The 20564-nt window shown below is 35.1% G+C and overlaps 2 protein-coding genes across 2 annotated transcripts; both read right to left on the bottom strand.

Annotated features, from left to right (window-relative positions):
- Positions 1–5123: 5123 nt before the first annotated feature.
- Positions 5124–7685, bottom strand: LOC112293014 (endochitinase B). The gene is made up of 5 exons (XM_024542048.3): positions 7674–7685; positions 7247–7513; positions 6150–6570; positions 5844–5958; positions 5124–5641 (listed from the first exon to the last, which is right to left on the bottom strand). The coding sequence occupies exons 1-5, from the start codon at positions 7683–7685 to the stop codon at positions 5293–5295; spliced, it is 1164 nt and encodes a 387-aa protein (XP_024397816.1). The 3' UTR covers positions 5124–5292.
- LOC112293163 (uncharacterized) lies at positions 7225–10405 on the bottom strand. Its single transcript, XM_024542317.3, has 8 exons — positions 9896–10405; positions 9640–9723; positions 9358–9438; positions 9047–9186; positions 8632–8752; positions 8247–8334; positions 8085–8144; positions 7225–7944 (listed from the first exon to the last, which is right to left on the bottom strand). The coding sequence occupies exons 1-8, from the start codon at positions 9967–9969 to the stop codon at positions 7795–7797; spliced, it is 798 nt and encodes a 265-aa protein (XP_024398085.1). The 5' UTR covers positions 9970–10405; the 3' UTR covers positions 7225–7794.
- Between the last annotated feature and the right edge of the window lie 10159 nt (positions 10406–20564).

Raw genomic sequence — 20564 nt, 5'->3', positions numbered from 1 at the left:
TTTTATTGATGAAAAGAGAATTAATAATTGCTTTTAATTTGAGCAAGTGATGATTACACCATCTAATATAAATCCATCATCACATATTAAATGGCTTCTCTCTATACATATTACTCCATTTACATCATTATAGTCTACAAGTTGTAAACTTACTTCTTTGCCCCCATACTATAATACTAATTTTTTTGTTTCTTGCAAGTCACAAAATATTTGTTTAATACCTTGCTAATGCAAAACACATGAGTGTGCTATGTATTGATCAAAGTATTGATAAGAAAATGAAATGTCATATCTTATACCATTTGCAAGGTATAATAATGAATTTAAAGCTTTTTAATAAAGCTTTATATCTTTTATATCAAAAAGATTGTTATTTTTATACATAAAGAGATGACTTTATACCATTGGTGTTGCAACTATCTTTGCATATTTTATTTCAAATTTCATCTAAATTTGGACAAATATACTTAGTTTGGCTTATACTAATAGTTCCATTATTCTTGTCCTCTAAAAAATCAATGCAAAAAAAATGACTAGGTGCATCAAGGTCTTTTATCTTGTAGCACCCTTGCAATTTGTCATTGTATTTTACAAGGATTCCAAAGTTCTTACTATTGATCAGTATATTATTAATATAAATAATTAGTACAAGAATTAATCATTATATATATATATATATATATATATATATAGTGTAGAAATAAAGATCTAGCTTTAAACACTCTTAATCAAGATTCAATAAAGATTTATCTAAATTTTAGTTCCATTCGCATTTAGATTATTTTAAGCCATACAAGGTCTTTTGTAATTGCAATACCTTGTATTTGTGTTCAAGTAGAACTTCCAATCCTTTTTGAAACTTCATATATATATATATATATATAAGTTTACTATTTAAATAACTTAAAATAATATCAAGTTATAATATATTCCAATTAAAGACAATAGCAATTGCAATAAATATAAAAATTATTAAAAGATAGAAATCTACTACAAAAATATTTTAGAAACCAAGATCTTTCATCTAAGTAAAACCTTTTGCAACCAATTGTGCTTTACAACACTCAAAGGAGCCATTTCTAACAAATTTTTTTTTAAATTTATTTAAAATCCATAACATTTTTTTCTATTTGATAAAAATAAAAACTCCCATGTATCATGATTTTTTAAAGAATCAAGTTCTTCTTTTATGGCATGACTCCACTTCTTGCAAAGGAGTGAGTTCATAGCTTACTCAATAATTTTTAATTCTACATGTTTGTCAATATAAACAAGATCTACTATTCTAATTAAAATGTCATAATCTTCTCAAATAAAATTGTTGTCAATTTTTCAAAGTATGCAACACAACCTATTACTACTTATGATATTTTTTAAATCAATTCCAACTATATAATGATGTCTTAATAGTAGAACTTAAGTAGTTTCCTCTACTTTTGAGTGATGGAATTCCATTACTTTTATTTATATAAAATTTGCCTCCTTGTCAACTATTTTTTAACCAAATCTATTATATACATGTGATTCCAAGGCTTGAGGTTTGGATGTTTATAATCCAGCTAAATATTGAAGTTGAAACAAACCAAGTTTATTTCTATGATGTCCATCTTTTCTATTTTTTTTCTTGAGGAATTGATGGCTCAATAAGCAACTCATACTTATCATAAAAAAGATCACATCTCAACTAAGAACCATCTTTTTTTTCTTAAGTAGAAAAATCTCATGTTTTTTTGCCACATTTGAATATCAAAAAAATATATCATTTTTTATTTTTAATATTTTTTGTTGTGTATAATATCAAGAAAAATAATCAAAAGAATAAGCATATTAAACATAAGATTTCTTACCATAGAAAATCTTATGTGATATTATACCACCAAATCTTATAAATAAAAGGTAATTACAAGTTTAGGTTATAAACTTGGCAATAAACATCTAATATTAAAGATTCAACTTAGTATTGTCTAGGAGTATCTATATCCCTTTAAAGATAGTCCAGATTATATGCTTTATCATACCAACAATCTTATGTGTATATATATGATTAATCATGTGCCAAATATCTTTAGCCTTGAAATTAAAACCAAACTTATAATTTAGAAATTCAATGCTTTGATTATTGAAAAAAAATCTACTTTTCTTTTTATTCTTATTTCTCACTCTACTTTCCATGTTTTGTAAAGAATATGTATAAAGTTCTTAATCTAAAGAAATGCAAGGCTATTATAATTAGAATATTTTTCAATTTGCATAATTAATTATTTGGTGCCATCAAAACTAATTATATTAGAATAAATAAGATCAAACACTACTACATCTAAAATACTATTGACATGCTTGTATTTTTTTGAAAAAGTTGCATATAGGCCTTACCAACAATATAAAATTCTTACATTGATACCTTATTTTTTTCACCCTTAATCTTCAATCCTTCAACACTATTTATTTGCTCCATCTCTTATATCATATACATTGAAGCATATGCTAATATTTGATACTATTTGATGAGTATATGATACAAGATAAATAAATTAGCAATTACATTAATTTCTTTGATTTTACAAGATATAAAGTAAATTTTATTATTAAGCTTACCTTACATAAGTAAGTCACCTAAAAAAAGAATCCAATTGATTATATTATCTTTCAAGCTAAACTTGCAACCTTTCATATACAAGATTGTAACTAATAAGAATTTATTAAGTACTCAAAGAACTTAATGAACATCCTTCACAAGAATATGAATGTGCTTTTTTTTAGGATTCAAAAATTATAAGGTACATCTTACCTAAACCTTGTGATTTGCTAATACTACCATTATAGCCATAAAGTTGAACAATTGTATTTTTATTGAAATTGAGAAGATTACTCATGTCTCTTTAGATGTGTATATTTTTTATGCAATACAAATATAATGACATGATTGAGACAATGATATAATTATTACTTATAACTCATGTAATATCTTTCAAGCTGAGAAAACAATAACACAAATACTTATTGTACAACCACTATTTATTCTTAGACACTTTGCATCACTTTGTCAATGTTCTTTTTATCCACATGCCCTACGATTTCTTTTGGACTTATTAATTTTGAACTTCTACTTTTTTTGTGGATGGTGCTCTTTTAAGGCTTATTTTTTTCTTGCATGCATTGTGAAGGCAAAAAATTGAGAATTAGTTTTTTTTTCTTTTTTTTCTTTTTTTTTTTGTATCTATTTCTAAAGAAATATAAATTATATCAAGTTTTTTATGATCTCTTCTTACTTTCTTAATGCAATAAATTAAATAAATAGATCCTATGATTTCAATAATGTTATAAGCACAAGAAATATCATGTTTTGTTTGCTTTTTTCACCATTGGATTCAATGTATATATTTCTAAGATCAGAAATTTCTCGAAGAAAATTTTCCATAGATTCTCCATTAAGGTACCAAAGATTATGAAGTTTTTTCATCAAAATGATCTTAGTAATAATCCTTAAGGACATGTGGATCTTAGCCAAAGCATCCCATATTTTTTTTGTTGTTTTACATTTGCATATGTGAATCAATTGCAAAGATTTGATATTGAGAGCAATCAATGCTTTTGCTTTTGCCTTGCTTGACTTCCATTTCAAATTCTCATATGTACCAATAGGAAATTATTTCAATATCTTATCTACATGCATATAGAGTTTATATATGTACATCAAATGTTTCATAATAAATGTCTATGTGCCATAGTTCTTCTTATCTAAGCAATCAATCTAATGTTTGATTGAAAATAATATCATTGCTACAATAACTAATACAATAGCAAAAAGTGACAAGATTGTTCAACAATAATAATTCTTTTGGTAGCAATAGAAGAACAATCAACAAATGTTGTATAAAATGTAATATTAAAGGATGGTAATACTAAGCTATTAAAAAATAAAATAACACTTTTTAATACTAAAAATAGTAAGAAATCAACTCCAATAGAAATCAAAACTAGTAATAGCAATATGGTTCAATACGAGGGAAAAGCTCTAGTAGTGGCATGACTGTAAGGCTCTAGTAGTAACAAATTAACTACAATTCATCTGCTAGATTTTTTCATCTGAAAGATTCCATCTATTGTTATAATTCATTTAGATATTTTTCATTCATAATACTTATTCATCCACAACTTTGATACCATGTTACAAAACATATATATTCATTTGTATTGCAATCACAAACTAATCAAAATAGGGCGTTGCAAAACTCAAACGCACTAAAACAAGCGAGAAGCAATAATTTGTAGAATTTTTGTTATATGCTAGGCAAGTCCAAACTTGTGGTACAAACCATATGGTACTATTAAGCAGAAAAGAGCTAGATTTGACAATATTAGAAATGCACTTGGGATAAGCAAACCAGAGCTATAAACACAAAAAATAGCTTGGTTCTACACTTGTTCAATTTCTTGCATTGTTTCCTCTACTCAATCTTAAAAGAAATATGGCAGGTTTAGAATTAGTATAACTACTTGCACCAGATCTATGATTAATCCTCAGAGTGGCACAATGTCTGCAGACTAAGCATGTACATGTTTCTAGACATGTTGCTCTGTAGACTTTTTGCTTAAGCGTGTGGTATTAGACCCAAGGAACATTCCTCTTTGGTGGATAAGAGAAGCGGTTTTGAACTATGACAGATTCTCCACCGTGTGAAAAGTGTACCTCAACGGGGAAATATATGGTGGAGCCCACAATCTAAATTGAGCCCTAGGCCGACTTTCTAGACTGCCCCAAAATACTGGGCTGCCCAACTCGAGGGCAGCCCAACAGCAGGTTGCGCGTCATCGAACTGTCCACGCCTCATTGACATGGATGACAGAAAGGTGACGTGAAATGGTAAGAGTACAACCTGAGTACCTATCCTGCAAAATCGCTTTTCTGACATCGACTAAAAAATAAAAATTGTGAAGCATACCTTAAATGATATAATTGGGTATGGTTTAAGCAATTTAAACATTTTCAAGGCTTAGATCCAGATTGGATAGACGTGATCCGAACAGGATGGACGATTCTCACTAAATCCAGGTCCATGAGTCTGGATGAATAAGCACTCTCAACAAATCAACAAACGCTTCGCAGCATGCAACAATCCATCATAGTAAAACCATGTAGATCCCTTTATTCACCCATTACACATGATCAAACAGGGACTCTGCAACCAAGCCTGATGTAAACCCGCTTCATTCTTGCAACGACAGTGTCGCACAGAGCGCTCTCGCTTGTGGATATGCAAATGGTTGTACACCCAGTCATTTCTATGCAAGCTATAGGCCTACGAGTAAACCGTAGGGCGTCATGTTGCTGCAGGTAAGGGCACCACCAGGAGACACGTTTAACTGGCGGCAGAAGTCCTGGTAGTACTTGCTGCGGTTCTCTGCCTGTGCTGGTGAATTATTGGGTCCACACTCTAAGCCTCCGTTGATGATGTTGGTGGTCGTTCCGAATCCCTGATCACCCACAATGACGGAGTGACATGATGGTTTGGGAGTGGCGGGTTCCATCCAGAACCACAAAGCCGTCTTGAATGCCAGAGTCACGTCGGTAGCAATCTTGTCTGGGTCTGCCCAGATGTTGAATCCCACTTTGGAGGACGCCAGCTTGTAGTTGTAATTCCTGATGAAGGCCACAGGTTGAGCACAACTAGTATACGATCTCTCATGTGATCTAAGATGATGTTCACAAGACGAGGTCGAACTAACTGAATCAAGGTAAATTAGAGCTAGGGTTTGAATTCAAGCGATCACCCTGACTGTGCAGCCCTTGGCACAACTACCAAATTTTCCTTAACGTTGCGGATGAGCTAGGGTGGCATTACCATGACAGTTGCAGAGGACCTCTACTGTAGTACTTCTTCCCCGGAGCGCATCCATAGCTGTCTCTCTCTCGACAGTATGAAAAAGATTTGTTGATCTCCTCAATGTAGACTAGACCTGAAGCATATCAAATGGCGGTTTCAGATTCGTAAACAGCATCCAAGTTCTCAAGCTCTTTACGCACCGACGTTGAGTAAATGTAACAGCCGTTCCCAGATCTATAATCTCGAAGAATTTCATGTGAAATATCCTACCAATCGAGAATCGTCAACTGCGGACGCCAACTACAGCAATGGCAGACTTAGTACCTTCTGTTTCGTGATTGACGTGCGCAAAGAATGCTGCAACTTCTCGCTTTTGTATTTCTGGATTTCTGGAAGATCCAAACGCGGGGTACAAAGCAGCCGCCGCTATGAAAGCCTCGTACGTATAGAATGAATTGCAGTTGGGGAACCACTTATCAAACAGGGAACTCGGAAAGAAGCTGCTAAGGCCGCTCCCTCCTGGCGAAGGAGGGCTACCGCCAGTGCAGGAGCCGCTCTGGCATCCGGTGCCACAATGCTCAGGGGTTACTCCACAATAGCCCCACTGACTGCAACAGACAGTGCTCGGCGAGCATCTAGCACCATTAGCCTGCCACCCACAGTCCTCAGCTTTGGCAAGTCCGGAGAAGCAAACCACGAGCAGCAATAGAGCAACCCTGCACGAGGTCATGGAGAGTGTCTTAATCTTCACAAACATCCCAAGTGATGATCGATAAGTTACATTCGAGGTTGGTATTTAAACCACACCCAAAAGCCTACCAGTTAAAGTGCATGCTCAACTCATTCATGACGTCATAAGCTTCAAGATAGAATTGTACAACAGTGCCAAGTCTAGACGCGTGTATGAAGAATCGATTCTATTATAAAGCACGGTACCTAACTGGTTGTCCGACAAATTGGACTCAACAGTGAAGGAATACGTTGGTTACAAGGTCGAGTTTGAATCTGCCTTTGTCATCGTTTCACATCACCTGCCCTTACAACAAGGTTTTGTTGCGTTTTTGTCACAAAGCAGGGTATTCCAAATGCTTTTATTAGTTGGAGACTATTATAGAACAGAAAAACTTATATCCTAACTCTATTGTGAAAAGAGGTGTTTGTTATGATGATGATGAGGAACTCAACAATCTATGTGCCAATTTGCAACGATGGATGGATAGATTTAGTAAAAGCCTGGATCAATTTAACATTCACCTAAATATATTTCTTTATTTATTTATTTGTTTTCACTTATTTATTTTACCTTGTGTAATGCAAGATTTTTCTTGAATTAACACCCTTACATTCTTCTTCATAAATGTCAATGTTTTAATATACGTCAAAACTCAATCACAACCTGTTCAACTCAAATCAATCGAGACCTGATTCCCAAGACACTCTTGCAAATCAAAGCCTGCGATTTCTTTTTTGTTGTTGGCTTCAAAACTACAGAGGATACGAGGCCCCATGAACACCAATTTTGAAGCAACGCAAAGTGGCGTTGCCTCAGCTTGCCTAAAGTTGCCTTTGCTAAATACAAAAATAGTCAGGAATAAATCAACCACTAAAGCACAACTGGTCACCTGAGCAAACAGCCAAGAGGACCTCACCTGCCGAGCACTAACTTCCGCACAGAATCGTTGAACGCCCTTTATAACACAGTATCACATCCACCTCAAGAAACTTATCCTCAAATAGTGGTAAGAATTGCACCCGTTGTGCTCCTTCCACTAGGTCTGCAGCACCTCTCTCGCTCTATGAAAGTTGAAAATATATTGGGTTGGATTTCAATCCCATGAAAACAAAAACCAAAGTGTACATAGGGGGATAACATTAATAATCAAGACCATGCACGGATAGAGTTTTTGTTGATGATTCAGACAACAGTAAGATTTTGAACAAATTCATGAACAAGTAGAGCTTCTGAGCTTCAAATCCTTCTTCGGTTATCAAGCCGTTTCTTTTTAAGAGCAGGCTCAGTATTGTTTGATAGCTCAGCTGCAGTGTGGAAAGAACTTTCTGCATAGCGTGTCTGCTTTGTTCCAGCTACACGAGCTGGTGGTGCGCATACAGAAGATATCTGTTGATAAGACGATATCACCAATTTATCATTTATCCAAAAAAAAAAAACTAAAATGCAAAATCATCATTGCACTTCAGGTACTATTTCCTCGTTTCAAGGCATGCGCAAAAGCAATGGGTATATAGAGGGTAACAAACCTTATCAAGCTTCTGACGCACTGCTTGCACGGTTACGTCCATGGAAGGATCTCCATAGTGCTGCATTGTAAAACCAGAATGAGTACAAATTTGGTAAGCCGATGTCGTAGCTCACACGAGAATATATCATGTAGACAAGCTATCATAAATTGGCAAATTTACCTCATGTGGTGCTCTATATCGAGCATCAACTTGCGATTGAGGAAGAGGAGGCGCTCTAACAGGTTGTAACTCATACACACCCCTATTCCTGTGGGCATGCCAAACTGAATCAGAAACTTCACTTTCGTAATCAAACATAGATCTATTGTTGAAGTGTAGGACCTGACTTATTTCACACGTTCCAAATTGTACAGTTCATATGTGATAGAGGCAGGAAATAGATCAAATAATCAGAGCTGTCTCCATGTGAAAATAAGTACAGAAAGGTGACCGCATACATTGCCTTAACATGATACTCGCTTCATTGCTATACAGCCGCACGACTTCTATGTGTCCAACACATCCACAGGCAAGTGTATATAGAGTAGCCAGTAAGAAATCCTACCCAACTGGCACAGGAACGAGTTCCTGCACCCCGTCTACATTCTGTGCATCAAATACTCCAAGTAAAGGATCCCTGGGACCCTGTTGTCGCTCATGTTGCCTCTCCTCTGCCTTGCGGTTAGCTGAGGGAAGAAGTTTCAGATATTCAGTCCTCGTCAAGATCACAAAGACTTTCGGACGATAACAGCCACGCTATAAGTGGATAATTATAGAATATAATTTTCTCGTAGCTTTGATGTGTACTGCAACTTAAAAAGGCAGTACATACCAAAAAACTCCTTCAATCGTTAAACCAGCTAAACAAACATGTGTTTTGTTGCAAAACACAATCTACATCGCTTCCATACACGCGAAATGTAAAATCTTATTATAAAATTATTGAATGGGCGGGTAAGATGTGGGATAGTGATAGTTACTTTTCAGCCTGTTCGCAACAGTTCTCCGCCGTTCCTCTAATTTAACAAGAGTGTCTTGCACATCCTCAAAATTTGGAGCATACGTGACTTGCAATAGTTGTCCCAGAAATGGGTAGTCGTCAAGCTTCCTTTTGGCAAACCTTGAATACAAAAGAAACATAAATTTCTCAGACATAAGACCTTGCCATAAGTCACACATGACGAGCGAGAGAGAGGGAGAGGGAGAGGGAGAAATTTACGAAATTCATCAAAACCATCACCAAGTGCACCAAACGAAATTCGCTGAAACAGAACGGACGAGGTTATGTTACCGAGCGTTTGCTATCGACGAAAATTTGAGCCAGTAAACATCCGTGAACTCCTCACATTCCTCCTCGTCCATAAGCCTGTGCCTGCAATCAATGTCCACAAACTATCTGCATATCATTTTTACCAATTGGCAAATTCAGACAATCGCGTGCAGGAGCAAATCGACCTTTTTCTGAGAACTCAATTCTCAGGGCATCATGCATTTTATCACAGATATTGTGGTGATAGACTGAAAAATCTGCAGCACAGACTGTCGAGAATATTAAGAAGTTGGGCAATCTTACTCTTCAATTGGACCGTACAATGCAAAGAGCTTCACAAGCTCATCGACGCATCCCAATGTTGGGACATTTCTCACTATCAAATACCTGTAATATGACATCCAAATACGTCACTTGGTCAATTAGAATCCGTCGTGATCGTTCAAATATTCGCAACTTGCACGACCTAATCCATCAAGAAAACAGAGGACCTCAGAAACTCTACCCTAGCCGAGATGACGACCTGATTTCATAGAATTTGGTCGAGAATTAACCTGACCTAGACTCTTGGCAAACAGTGTAGACTTTCACTTCTCTTGAACGACGACCGCTACGATAGTCTGATCTCTCCATCGCCCAGCGCGTCGACGATTAACCCAACATTATCACTTCACTGTGAGCCACGAGCTTTGCTTGAACTCTGAATCGTCACACAGCGATCGAGTAGCCATCCTGCAACCATTGTAGATGAGCTCATGTCTTGAAAAATTGGGGCAGCCTGTTTTCCAGTCTGGTCTCCTCAGCTTCTTCGATGTGTGAGTTAAGCGCAAACACTAAACCCTACAACACCTGATAGGATAACTATCATACCAATCGACGTACTACTCTCAAAAAAAACACAGTTCTTTTAATATGTCTGTCGATTCCAGCACTAGTGATCTTCTCAAATACGCTTGCGAACATGTTGAAACATGATTTCCTGTGCAGATTGCCCCGATTTTCGTCAGCAACTGACGTAACTTACAAACTGCTGTCGACGCTATTTTAGGGTTTCCCATCGTCACAATCCAACCTCCTTTCGAGGACCCGACGTTTCTGACTCTGGGGAGCACCAGAACTTTGGGAACATAGGAAAAGCAAAAGCATGGGAACATGGGGCTTCTTGGCTTTTTTGTGTTTTGTTGCATTTAGTTGTTTCATGGTAAACAAAGAATTTTCTTCCAAAAATATTGAACTGAATTAGTTGTATAAACCCATAATGCTCACAATTTAAGCAAATACGAATTTGATTTTAAATATAGAATAATATATACAAAAAAAGAGAAATAAATAAATAAATAAATTGTTTACAAGTCACCAAATTTTTATGATTTTTACACACTATTGCAAGAACAACAATACATATATTATAAACAAATATAGGAACAAAACTTCTTTTATTTTAAATAGTTTTTGATTTTTTCAATAATAATAAACAAAGATAAAGAGGAAAAAAAGTAAAACAACATGAGTTGAATCTATTAACTCAGATAAATTTTGCAACCAAAAAATTCTATAAATTGCCACAAAAGTCTAGGTTGGAATCAAAATACTATTTTTAAAAGAATTCTAATAAAAATTGTAATTTCAAATATAAATAATTTAACTTTAATTTGAATAAACTTTATCCAACCTAGTGATTACATGAAAAACTTATTCAAAATATAAATTATATAAAAACTTTAGTTCTATTTCTTTATCCTTGATAAGATATAATATTATCAAATCTTATATTTATGTTTTTAGTAGTAGGGGAACTAAAAAAAACCATAAAAACAATAAACAAGTAAATAAATGTATATAACAAACTCTTAATGAATTGACAAATTCAATTTGATATAAAATTGTGAAAATAAGATATCATTTGATCTCTAAACTTAGAAGTTTGCTTTAAAAAATCAAAAGTCTTTTGAAGGTACTCTACTTAGTAAAAGCAATCCTTTTATAAATCCCTTTGTTGTTGGAAATAGTGCAAAGTAAGAAAGGATCCTATGACATACCAAACTATGATTTTGTTTTAATTCTTTGTATAGAAGCTCATATCTTGATTATAACTAAGAGATTTCTTTGCTTTTCTTTTATTTTCTTTAAACTTTTCTAAACGTTTTTAGCAATTTTTTACAATACTTTTTAAATTCTCATATAAACCATCTTTTAAAATTGATCTGTTGAAAATTTTGAAATGCTACATCATTTGTGCCATGTACGGAAAAAGAACATTCCACTTCATCTTTCTCTCTCACAACTTCTTGATTGATTTTAAGAAGTATAAAATCAACCAAGAAAGACTTTTTGATCTCAATCAATTCCAAACTTCAAAAGTTGTGGACTCCTACCTTTTATCCTACCCTGAGCATATGGACCCCTAAGTCTAAATTGAACTTAATCGAAACAATCTCTATCTGCAACAAAATGCATCTGCAACGCTGCATGGATGGAGCAACATTCAGCACTTGAAAATTGCATCACGCAGTAAAGTTCCAAGGTCATTATATCTTTTCCACCAAATGGAATACCATGATGAAAAAGTGGTCACTAACAAAATCAAACAAAATAAGTCTTTGTCTCTCAGGCTGAAGCACAGCTGCTGCAGATGGTTGACCACGGTGGATGGTTCACCAGTGAGATTCAAGCATCAATAATATTGACAAACCATTTTCCAGAGGTTCATGCTTACCAATTATCAAAATTCAAATATCATGTTTAGGACAAATTTCAAGACCAATTCAATAATATTCTATTATTACAAATTAGTCCTAAACATGTAAATTAGTCCTAAATATGACCATCTATTATTAGAATTTGAAATCTATTAATTTACATATGAAAATTAATAGAATTTATTAATAGAATTTGAAAAACATCTCCTGTCAGAGGGGCTGTGATATATGCAGCTTGGCTCCAGACATGTAGGAGTGGAGATAGAACTGACAATGTCTTCAAATCTGCTAATGCAATCATTTTACTAACATTTCTTTCGCTTGTAATAAGCCCTTCATCTTTTATTGAATTGGTCTTGAAATTTGTCCTAAACGTGTTATTTTGAATTGTCCTAAACATGTCATCTATTAAGAGAATTGTCCTATGTAAATTAGTCCTAAACATGACAATCTATTAATAGAATTTGAAATTTGTCCTAAACATGTCATCTATTAAGAGAAATAGAAAAGCTTATCGACTGCTCCACCGAGGGGAATGCTTCATCAACAGAATATGAACAAAATCTCCACAATGTGCAAGGAAACCAGATAGCAGTTGCAATCAGATTAAAAACCAGCTTCCAACGTCATTCCCTTAACGTATACATTCATGGATCATCTTTTAAAGTAAAGCACACCTTCAACACTCAAGATTATCATTTATCTTCTAATAACTGCTAAATCTCAATAAACTCCATCGGAATAAAACTACAACATACCATGATAGAAGAAGAAGTGCAGACCTGTACTAAAAGGTATAGTTAAATTGGTACTTCAGAATAATGAATCTGAAGCATCTCTCTCGGCATCGTCCCTTCTACACCTGGAAAACCCTGATGACTTACTTCATCCCCCGATGGAGTACAACGAAAAATCTTAGCAAAAACAATGCGACACTTAACCAGGGCACACTAAACCTGTCCGACAACATCACCCCTGCAGAAGCTCGTCACAAGCGGTACGATCACAACACACGACTCCAATCCAAGTCGACACTCTTCACATACACAGTACAGTAACACATAAGCAGAGACCTAACCCTCACCATCCTCAATACCAACGTTCTTCCAACCTTCGTTGGCCTTCAAACCGGTCACACGAAATCAGTTACTAATGCCAGGAACCAAAAGCGACGTCCATCGCGTCTCCGACCGCGAAGATGTTGAACAACTGTTCAAAGAAAGCATCACAAGTGCAGACGGTACATGACGCACAGCATGACCAAAACATTGCAAAGTGGATGAGTGTGGAACAAGCGACAACCAGACAAACGTAGAAAAATGTGTGTTCCATAACGAGTGCGCGTCTTTCGAAACAGACTTTGCTGCGAGGGAGTCGCTAGACCAAGAGTTCTACAGCAGGACCGTCTAGTTACGACAACTTCCGTTTATGGCTGCCGTGTATAGAATCTTCTAGGGCATCGTATTTTGAAGTGCCATCATAGGATCGGGAACTTTGGGGAACGCCAGCGTTCATTTCCTTAGCCGATCCACCCGGTTAGGTTCTGCACAACATGCCTTCATCGCTTCAAATGGTTCATTCACACTTAATGGCTTCGTGCAGTATTTTAAACATAGTATTTAATGTTTGATTTTAAGATTTGCGTAACCCTGTAATGAAGAATAGTGTAGATTTTCAGGATGTAATGTAAATTGTACATGATGTGAATGATGTGAATCTGGAAGTCAAAGACAACTGTTATGATTTTCTCGGATACGGAAGGACAAACAATGTAGAACTAAACAAGGGACATTGATAAGCTCTTTTATTGACCAAAATTGCAATTATATATCTAGTTTATGATGCGTTATTTGGAGTTTACAATCAATTTTGTTTTCGAAGCTGGAGAGAATCTACTAGAGCTCACTTAAAATTAGCATGTGATGTCGACAAAGCAAGAGATTATTTCTTCGCTCAATCACACAAGTCACCACTGTTAAATTATATAACACAAGAACACCAAAGAGCAAGATATTAAAAACATGTCAAGCAGCCTGAAGATAGAATGATCCGCTTATCACTTTATTTATTATAAATTTATAAATTTTTATATAAAAAAAATCATATCCTCAAAGAATTTATTAGTGAACCTATTATTGTCTTCAAAACAAAATACTAGAAAAGATAGATAATATCGTTTCCTTTAATACATGCCCAAAAAAAGAATATATATGGTCTTACTTAAGTCTGTAGTGTTATAAATTACAAACTGTATTATTTTTGAAAATAATAACAATAACGATAATAATGATTTTAATGTAAAGATGCAACAAGACTATAATTTCTATATATAAAATGTAAATATTCAATTACAAAAAATGTTACAATGAAAGATTTTTTAAAAAAGGAGTCAGCAATTTTAGGATTACTATCAAAAAGCCTTGAGATTGATGTCAAATCAGTGAATGATAGAATTGTAGTAGTGCTTACATGAGGAATAAGCCATGGGGTTAGGCTGAAGTGCTGGGAGCAACACAAGAGCTAAATGAGAAGGTCCATGAACTTACAGTTTGAACTACCAACATCCAACGGGTTGCATCCACACTTGGGATCGACCACGAATTGAGAGCGTCACGTGGTGGCGATGGTGGCGACAGTGGCGATCTGATTGACCAGGCCAAATTCGATGGTGTCCGGCTATGGAAGGGGCATAATTACCAGCCGTTAGGTGCTCCGGAAAGGTGGAGTACGCTCCTTGCTTACCGGTTGTTGGTGAAGGGGAGATAGTGGATGTCAGACTGGTTTACAAGCAAAAGTCGAAGGAGAACAATAGTGCAATATGACTGTGCTCATGGGTACTGAAACCAAAACCATTTTCTTTTCCAAGAATTTAAGGCGGGAACGTGGATGACGCCATGGCGGATCTGTGATGTCCTGTAGGTGTGCAAATCGCTGCACCTTTCACCGAGTCAATGCTCTGGCTATGTTCACTTCCATTTTTTCTTTTGTCGCAGCGCGAGTGTGGATTCCAACATAATGATTCATGAGTCGCTTGGAGCCGTGTGTGTCCAGCACTCTGTGCGGACTCCCAGAGAAACAGTGCAATTTCGCGGGCCCGAGTTGAGGAACAGTACATCAAGGATGCGCTGGGAGATATTAATAATGCGGACTTTTGGTTTCGTGTCAAGAAGTTTTGGCAGCTGGAAAAGTTTGGTGATGTAAGCATCCCGGAGTACTGAATTGCTGGGGAATGGTGGATAATTGCACTTCTGAATGCATGGAGTATTGCCCGAGTTAATGCGAAAAGTGTAGCAAAATTCTCTTGGATAGCCTGGCCCTTGTATGAAGCAGTATTACAAGGTTGGAGGATGTCTGCCGTCAAGTGTGTAAACACTACGCCATGACGATGAAGGTCCATTAGAGCTCTTCGAAGCGACTCATAGTGAAGACTGTGCAGTAAGGATTCGATGCGGATACTGCTGTTAGAATGTTAACGGGAATGATGACAATGGCGAAGTGCTAGAATAGCAAGTTGCTACTTCAAATTGAGTGAAACGGCCGTCTTTTCCATTTTGGCGTGGAAGCTACTTGTTGCCCTTTCGTGTGCCTGCACAGTTCCTAGTTCACCAGGATGAAATTGCAACCTACTAGAAGCCGATGGTCTGCTCCATGAATATCGCACTGATATCTTTACAATACCTCCCCGTGATACAGCCGCAAAAGTTTAGCTGTCGGTCTACCTTCCGCTGCTTGATAGCTCAGTGCTGTCCATGCTTTAGAACAATTTGTACTATGGAACTTTGCGTGATGAACCTAACCCGCGCTTACATTCATTATTCAAAGGAGCAGAGGGAGAGTTTGGTTTAATTTGACACTAGTTCTTAGTAAGGGGCATAGTAAGACTCCTTTGACGGATCGTGTAGCTGTCCACAGACGCACTCTTTCTTCGGTACATTTAATGTCAATATTAAGGGGGTTGTGCAATCGTCACATTTCACCGTAACAACTCCGTGAAATGTTGTACGAGAAGGTTAAGCAATTAACTGTTGAATAGATCAAGGTCAATTTTCTTTTTGCACCACTCGGATGCCGTGGTGTGTACATAAATTAAGAGTGATTGTAACAATTTTGACGGCAGATGAGATGGAGGACAGGTACAAGAAGCTCCGAGAAGTGCAGTATTGATCCATGACTTCTCATTTGCCGCAGCACAAACAGGAAGACGTATCGGTACACCAAACCAATCATGGCTTACACCATGCTGAAAGGACGAAATCATCTCAGAGACTATCCAGGTACACCACTCCCAAGACGAGCTCATCATAAAGCTGCTCCTCCACTAGATGTTGGCATAATCCCGGGGAATAGATTCTTACTTCTGCCTCTGAGAAGAGTGTCAAAGTTTGTTCGTCATCGGTGCCATGGATCATCTGCAACTTCTACCAAAACATGTATTTTACAGACAGCCACAACAACATCTCGGTCTGCCGTATTTCAAACTGGAACACCGTCTATTGGAAAGAGGACTAGAAACATCGATCACTGCGAGAACGACCTGAACAGTTTGCGCTCTACAGGAAGCACCCCGAAGAAGTTCACTAAAAAAGTTTGCATGAAGCAGAGACGTATTCATCATCCTACTTTTGTGAGGACTAGACTTTCACCTGTTTCAGAGAAGGAGAATGTAGAGCAAGAAGAGAACCTCTTTGAGAATGTATCCATTCTTGATCATGTGCGGAGTTGGAATGTGGATGAAACACCAGTACATAGTCAGGAGAGGGTTACAGAACTACGCAACGTAGATGATCAAGTCTTGGGTCTTGGTAGACAGGTCAATCAGGAAGGAGCAAAGAATCTGCAGAAAACTTCCAATCTAGTCAGCAAGGAAAAGACACGACCAAAGACAATTTGTGGCAATGTTGGCCATAGGTATTTGAGCGCTAGAAGAGTGCTCAATCAGCGAAGAGACTCACTTAGATATGATAATCACGACGGAGTTAGCAACACAAGTCTCAAGCATGATATTCTCGCAATGTTTCATTACATATCTAAGTTACGATCAATTTCAGGATGTTTCTACAACACCTGCAATGATGAATTTGTGCAGCAAAATTCAAGTTTGCGAGGGAGGCAAATTCTACCCTCATCAGCGCTTGAAAGAGTGCATGATGTTCCAAGGGGCGTCACAGAGAGCGGTTATATATCACCGGTATTGGTTGAGCTAAAGCTTAGAAACAGAATAAAAAAGCCAAACTCTCAACGATCTAGCCGCATATCCAGCGGAATCATAATGCTGGGTTCTGGTGTCAACTATATCAAGTGTAATGATTCAGCAGGACGCACCAAACACCTTTCCAAGCCCAAGAGCGCTACAATCGTGGGGACATCTTTGGGTCGACCTACTGAACTTCTAAAGCAGCAGGTAGTTCGAAAACGCTTAGAAGAAGCTATTAAGAGAGTTCTCGTCAACAGAACTTGCAAATCGCATGGAGGTCCACTGCGAAAGACAGGTCTTATAATCTTTGATCAATCAACCGCAAATTGCAACTATCATTTGGGAGAGCCAGAGGAAGAGGAATTCAAGGGATGGATCGATTTAACCACAGCCTCTGAACGCAGTGTTCAGACCGGTCAGGAACAATTTGGAGGAGAAGCGGCCTTAGGAAAAACACAGGCCCAAAGCTCTGAACAATGCAGAGTAGTTGCACAGCAGCTTCAAAAGCCAAGGAAGAAACTACGTAACGCTCTTCCAAGAATTCACACATCTGAAAGGAATAAGGTACGGTGCTCCTCTAGGCCAGTGAGACATGGAATCTTTCAAAACACGAGCATCGGCCATCAGTTCCCACCGTATGCTCATATGTCAACAAATGATGCTGAGGTTGTGGAAGAACTTGGGCGATGCAAAGCAAAGAGGCCTGAAAGCAACTCCCAGGTTCGGAACCTAACATATTTGAAGGGATACCTTGATTTATCTTCAAGGGAGAATGATTTGCCGATTGGGCCGTTACACGCACATGAAGAGCAGATAGGAGTGGCGGAGTGATTCCTTGATTGCTTAATTTGGAACCGTAGTCTTCCAAGAGGCAGACTATCTTCCATAACCTCCTTTTTGTGAGCTTAACAACAGGACATTTTAACCAAAACTTGCTGGTGGTGTCCAAATCAGGTGACATGTTTCAATTCTTCATTGATTTGTTGATGTGGAGGTTTTGATTGACTCTTGGTCATGATCTTGCAACTTGGTGATATTTTTGCACTTGATACTATTGTGGGTTTGGTTATGAAAGGTGAAGATGAGCACAATGATTCCGAGTCTGCTTAAATGTTGTGCATCATAGAACATTCAAGTTGAGCTTATCCTAATTATGTGCTTGCATGCAACACATCTAGAGGTACATTTTTTTTACAGTTATATTACCTATTTTAGCTCATTAACAATTACAAAATATCACTAAGTGAAACATCATTATCTCATAATGCATGATCTAAATCATTACCAAAATTATAATTGCTGCAAAACCATTTTAAAAAAAAATTAATAAAAAAAAACTTGTGGATTATTATTTTGATTTTTTTTTTGAGATTTCGATTTAAATTTTATGTGGTTTTTAATTTACACATCAAAGACCATATTATGAATATGGTTTTTATTGTCACTTCGTCTATATCTCATGTTGCATTTTTTTGTACTAAAGTTACAAACTACTTATCTTATCCAAATACTTATCTTGTCCAAACACAATAAGATCCTAATATTTAAACTTACATCATACGGACACTACAAATAAATTAAACATAGCATTGATTTGTAATTTGAATAAATTTAGCCACTAAAATTTACATCCTTAACATGAAGACACACATTAAAATTCTTCTTGTTTATAATTTTATTTATAAAATAAAATAATCTTTATCCTACGATAATAATAATATTATTTAAAAGTATATTAATGTAAAGTCATAAAAAATCAACACCAAAATATACTCTAATAAAAATCTAAAATTAAATTAAATTAGATTTTATGATATATATATATATATATATATATATATTAAATTTATTTATTATCATAATTTAAAAGAAAAAATAGTTCTTATAAAAAATATATATTTTATATTTCTTTAGAAATATAAAATAATTAATTTTTTTACAAAATAATCTAAAAATTATAATATTTAAATTTTATTTTTATAATATTTTATTAACAAAGTGAAAAATAAAAAAATGACCAAAGTAATAGATATTAGCTTAAAAATACATTGAACATGAGCTTAAAAAAAGACAATCTTTAAATTAGTATAATATTTCAAATAAATAATTATTATATTTCTTTTTTTGAATCTTAATTTATCTTATTGCAAAAATTCTTATAAAAGTTTTAGAAGAATTTCCAAAAATCATACAATATTTTAGAACTTTGATAATTATATTATAAGTAATTTTAAAATACTATAAAAAATCTTAAATAGTAACAAAGGAATTTTGAAGTTTTACAAAAAAATATAAGAATTGTTAAATATTTAAGAAAATATAAAAATGTGCTTTAAGTTTGAGCCTTGATATTTCTATTGACGGTTTTCACTATTTCTACTTAATTTTGCTAAGTGGTGTACCTTTCTAATTTTGCCACTCAATTCTTTGCCTCAAAAAATAATTTCCAACCAACCTTCATTATGACTTGCAAACCCTCTTTGATTTTCTTACTACAACATCAATATCATTCATATTTTTTACAACATGTTTTCTTATAATATCTAATGTCCTCACAATTACAATACTATTAAGTTTTTTTAACCAATTTGAAGGCGATTTTTTCTTAATGAATTAAGATCAAGAACATAAACTATAAATAATCAAAGGATCAATACATTCTTGTATCATTTGAAAAAAAAAAATTAATCATTCAAAGATAGTATAATATAAAATTAAAATGGCTATTGCCAAAGACAAAATAAGATTAAGAACAAGAAAGGTATTAATAAGAGTAAAGAAAGCTTTACTCTTATTTCCATATATATTATCTAACTAGGAGCTATATAATAATGTTCTATAAGATCTTTGACATGTGTCCAATTTACAAGATACTTGTTTAAATTGTAAGACAAATTTCTTAAATATGAGCACTATGACCAACTTATATAACAAGTTGTCAATATGTACAACATGTGGCTAAATTGATAGCCAAACTTCTAACCTATCAATTACCTACAAACATATATAAAGTCAAATCTATGTCTATAAAGCTTCTATATAAGATATTATTAAATCTACATATAATTATCTTTTATTTAATTCTTTTTATATAAGTAATTAGAATATCTATGACATTATCTATTCTTTTAGGAATGTATTTTATAAGGAGCAATAATCATGTCATGGCCATACATAATTACTAAGATAACAAGTATTAGGTAGAAGATAAATAAAGGTAGATTTGATAATATCTTATAAAAAAGCTTCTTACAAGCCTCATAGATATTGATTTGACTTTATACATGTTATTAGTTGATTGGTATGTTATTAAATTTAATCAACAAATTAGCCAT

The sequence above is a fragment of the Physcomitrium patens genome, chromosome 16 (assembly GCF_059467195.1).
Source record: "Physcomitrium patens ecotype Gransden chromosome 16, ASM5946719v1, whole genome shotgun sequence".
Taxonomy (NCBI): Eukaryota; Viridiplantae; Streptophyta; class Bryopsida; order Funariales; family Funariaceae; genus Physcomitrium; species Physcomitrium patens.
Note: the sequence above shows the minus strand (reverse complement) of the source record. Positions and strands in the feature narration are given on the sequence as shown.

Bases quoted from the DNA above. Each gene is read 5' to 3' on its own strand.
- LOC112293014 (XM_024542048.3), bottom strand. The intron at 6,571-7,246 runs GTCTCGATTGAT...ATGTTTGTGAAG, and splicing joins AAGAGTGTCTTGGGAATCAG to ATTAAGACACTCTCCATGAC. The intron at 5,959-6,149 runs GTACTAAGTCTG...GATATGCTTCAG, and splicing joins CGTCAATCACGAAACAGAAG to GTCTAGTCTACATTGAGGAG.
- LOC112293163 (XM_024542317.3), bottom strand. From the start codon at position 9,969: ATGGAGAGATCAGACTATCGTAGCGGTCGTCGTTCAAGAGAAGTGAAA. The intron at 9,439-9,639 runs GTAAGATTGCCC...CATTGATTGCAG, and splicing joins TTGTACGGTCCAATTGAAGA to GCACAGGCTTATGGACGAGG. The intron at 9,187-9,357 runs GTAACATAACCT...TTTGTATTCAAG, and splicing joins TCGTCGATAGCAAACGCTCG to GTTTGCCAAAAGGAAGCTTG.